The 4,503-nt window shown below is 35.1% G+C and overlaps 1 protein-coding gene across 1 annotated transcript in view; it reads right to left on the bottom strand.

Annotated features, from left to right (window-relative positions):
* LOC105618021 (xaa-Pro dipeptidase) overlaps positions 1 to 4,503 on the bottom strand; it is an 18,672-nt gene that overhangs the window by 4,616 nt on the left and 9,553 nt on the right. The window contains exons 4-5 of the mRNA XM_012199560.1: positions 232 to 293; positions 101 to 145 (exon numbers count right to left, since the gene is read on the bottom strand). Of these exons, the coding sequence (XP_012054950.1) occupies positions 101 to 145; positions 232 to 293 (107 nt within the window). The remainder of the gene's footprint in view (positions 1 to 100; positions 146 to 231; positions 294 to 4,503) is intronic.

Here is a 4,503-nt window from a genome sequence, read left to right as displayed (position 1 = left end):
TCTCTCTCTCTCTCTCTCTCTCTCTCTCTCTCTCTCTTTCTCTGCATTTAGAATGACAAAAATTTATTACTGAGGGGCGAAAGAAAATCAATATACTTACCACTCGCATATCGCCGGATACAAGTGTTCAAGATCCACCCGGAATCTACGACAAGAAAATTCGTAATTATATAAATTGTTCATAACTGCCACATATTATGTTTTTATTTCCTCATCATATTTAGTACTTACTCGCCAATACCATCGAAAATCGTCTCGCGCGTTGTCAGTTTGCTGTCGCTGTTTTTGCCATTCTGCAATGCGCAAAGGAGAAAAAAGGAACGATCGTAAATCAGGTTTGCCGTAGTTTGGACAACACAGCAATATACACAGCAACGTGCGAGCAGAATATCGTGCAGGTCAAAGTAAAAGCAAGCCTTACGTAATTTGGATTCAAGTCAGAATAGAGAAAGCAGTCCCCATCCGGTCGAAGGCGAAACAAACGTTTTCTGTGCCATTGATTTCTATGTCCGCGGAAGGGTAATGTGCGTGATAAAGTTACGTATTTCACTTCAAATGATAATGTCCGCATAAATTCTTAATGCGTCATGCATTAATTAAGCGATTAATCGGCACGTTACATTATGCCGCAACGTCGTGTAATACTCGAGTCTGAAATATCAATATTTTCTCAATATGTGATAATTTCCAATTCTATCCGCTTATATGTGATAAGTAGGGTATACAAGTTTTTATACAAATTGTATGTGAAAAAACGATTTTTTTTTTTACGTATGCTATATTGTGTATGTAACAGCTTGCGCAAAGTCAATTTTTGCACAGTACACATCGAATTATGCACCTGCGTAATGACGTTAGTGAATACTTTGAACTTTTTGCACACGTTTGCGATATTGGAGAGTATTAATCGGTTTTCGCTGAGGAATAAAAAATGTTCGATTCCGCTAAATAGCGAATACCACGCCGCGAATGTATCTGTCAGCGTTTGTTATGTCGGATATTGCAAAAGACCGCGCGACGTGTCGCATAAAAATATGCGGTAGCAATACTGTGTTTGCAATGTAATGATAATTAGAGTCGCGAGCGCGTGGTCGGTCTGCAAGAAACAAGTGTTTATCAATGCTAAGAACTATATAAAATTACTAATATAAAATTGTTACAGCAGCGAACTATTTACCTTACCAGGCCCCAGCAGATTAAATTAAATGTAATTAGAACGTGTATTACATTGCAGCATTTGATAGCGCGATATCGCATGGCGTGTCACGGCGGAAATACAAATTTATCATAATTTATGCTCTCACTTACATCTTGAAACAATTTTTAAGCTTTCTCATCAGCAAATTTCGAATGATATTTTTTGTATCATTTTATAAAGGTCAAATGCGGTAACCTCCATCATCTATCTCTATAATTAGATATTTTATTCCGTGGCACACGTGTGCGACTATATCTCTACGAAGATACGTCGGTTCATGTATGCTACCGCTAAGCATGAAAGGTTGCATTGTGACTAACCCGTCGTCGATTATATATCCGTGCCTATTTCTGTTGAACGCTCGAACGAACCAACTTTAATCTTGTGCCCCAACCATCGCGGAGATCATGATGTAACGCCCTGTGACCGTACGGTTCCCAAACTTGTCTCATTTGCCATGCAGATTATTGCAGATATCATGTATCTCGTAATCTATCGGCAATCATAAATTTCTAAACCGATGCTGATCGAACGACTGCATGCGCGACGCATGTAAGATCATGGAGGTAAAAGAATTTTAACGAGTTTCGTGCATATGCAATAATTAATCGTGTACGGAAATATCAAGCTTAACTTTGATGAGTTCTTACAAATTTCAACGACGTGCTTTCGAGATATATGTAAAATTGAACATATAAAAAGAACGATTTTGCTGAGATATTTAAAGATTTAGATGGATACAGATCTGAAAATAATTTTGTGGAAAATTCAAACACGATGAGTAATACTGCAAAAAGTTTTGACATTCTAGCAATTTGCGCGCCCTACATAATAATTTTAATAGTCCATTAAATTATTTTCAGATCTAACTAAATTTTTAGATCTTTCAGTAAAATTGTTCTTTCCGTGTATATTTCGTTTAAATTTAAAAATCGAAAACAAACGAAATTCAAGATTTTGTCACAGTCCTTTATAAGATATACTATACCATAAAAGACTCACGATGATGTCGTACACGTACACGATAAACACGTTGATTTTAGTAGTATTATTCCGACGTTATGAATCATTTTGTTTCCATTTGTGTTTATCAACCATTAAATTAGCTTTGTCATGCATGAATATCGCATTGTCAAGTGATAATCGGCTTGGCAAGCTGCATTGTTTGCAAACAATATTCAACGATATAATTAATGATTAAATACCAAGGATGTAATTTAATATTAACGATTTGATGATTTTAGAATAAACAGTAATTAATTATCATCTATTTTCATGTTATACATTTAATATATGCTAAATACGATTGATCGCATAATTTATACTTAAAACGGAAACATTAAAAATATAAGATACATATTTCAATCGCATCGCAACTAAAAACATTGATTTCATGTATATTTTAATGATTGTTAATCTTTAAAAATAAACCGATTGAATATCGAGTTACGCGTTCCTTTGAAATAAATATTAAAAAAAAAGTTCTCGATTATATGAAACGTCAGTATTATATTTATTGTAATAAAACGCTGATTGGTTCGATTTCATGAACAAATTGATAAAATCATTTATTATTAACAGATAGAATTCGTCGTTAGTAGAATTATGTCGAAAAGATTATAAACTTACTTACAGTAGAGCGAAGATAAGATATTAAAAATAAGCGCGACACGACAGTTTTACGGATTTATTGCAACTCTTTGTCTATCCGAAAAACGTGAGCCAAGATATTAAATAACATGAAATCTCGAAGTGTTTCGTGAGAAAATTCCATGATGCCGATCTCGATTTTACACATGTTGAACGTTCTCACACATTTCAGAATAATGCAAGAGATTGTGATTGCCTTGCAGCAAATACCGTATGTTGTTCTATTTATTATTAATGTCCGTCGTCTCTGCACGTTTCAGCAAAATTCTCCGCAAAGACATTAAATATTGATTTTTCCAACGAGTTTCGCGGCAATTCGATTTATTGAGCTGGAAATAGAGAGAAGATTCAAGGCCGGAGTCTATTCAAGGCACTGCTAGAAACTACTCATCAGCGTCTATGTGCTAATACACAGACCAGTCTGGAGTACCGGTAAACAGTAGAAATAAACGAAACTCATCTCGAGTTCGCATGCCAAAGATAGTCCTGCTGAATAAAATATCTCGACATATTAGACATTTTGCTTCGTCAATGCTGGCTAATGTAAATAACCACATCGTGATGTTGTTTCGGAAAGTTTCGACGAATTCGTAGAAACGAGTGTAGAGTATAGCAGAATCGATTTTCAATAGCCAGTGATATGGACAGCAATTTAAATGACCTATCTCATAACTATTGTGAAACATTAACGACATATACGAGCTTGTGTTTTCGATCGAGCTGATCGCGCAAACACTGACAGTTCTATGTCAATTTACTTTGACGGGATGAGTAACGTGCGTTATGTACAACACAATGAGCGCATTTCAATGAGCGCAAGTCGGCCAATAATCGCACGTTACGATTCCTGGAAAACACCGTTTCACCGCTCGAGAGACATTGTGAATTTCCTGGTTTCACATGCGAACGTCTCTGGAATCGCTTAATGCGCATCGCACGGGATCGCAAAATGCTCTAAATTGCCTCAAATTGACTTAAATTGCAAGATCCCGCGTAATCGGTATATCAGTAAAACTAGTTTCGTGAATTTGCCGAATATCTTTACTATTGCAATGCACATGTTGTTTACATCACGATAAAAATTGCACATTTTTCTAAACTTCGTATTTTCCAAGATAATTAATGCTTTTGTTAATAACGATAATTGTCTATTATAAACTACTGTATTACAATAACGTCATCGCAAGAGTTAATATGACTTGCATAGTTTTTAAAAATATTCTAGACAAGAACTAATATGACTTGCATTTTCAAAAATATTCTAGATAGAAAGGAAATACATATATCTAAAATTAAATTTAAGAAATTAAAAAATCTAAAAAATGTATATTTCTTAGATATTAAATGTATCTGAAGATACTATCTGAATAAGAATCATAAGCGTGTTATCTTGTCGTTTTTGATACGAATACAAATAGAATCTCTTTGTTCGAAACCTCCTATTGTCCGAATAATCTCTATTTGAACACCCTACTATTCGAGCGGTCTATTATCCGAACAGAATATCTCCTTAGAAATAGAATACATCCCCCCCCCCCTCTCTCTCTCTCTCTCTCTCTCTTNCTCTTCTGTCTCTCTCTCTCTACTACTACTACTACTACTACTACTACTACTACTACTACGTACTACGTAACTACGTAACTAACGTAACGTAC

Source organism: Atta cephalotes (genome assembly GCF_000143395.1).
Source record: "Atta cephalotes unplaced genomic scaffold scaffold00015, whole genome shotgun sequence".
Classification (NCBI taxonomy): Eukaryota; Metazoa; Arthropoda; class Insecta; order Hymenoptera; family Formicidae; genus Atta; species Atta cephalotes.
The sequence above is the reverse complement of the archived record's forward strand: the minus strand, read 5'-3'. Positions and strand labels throughout refer to the sequence as shown.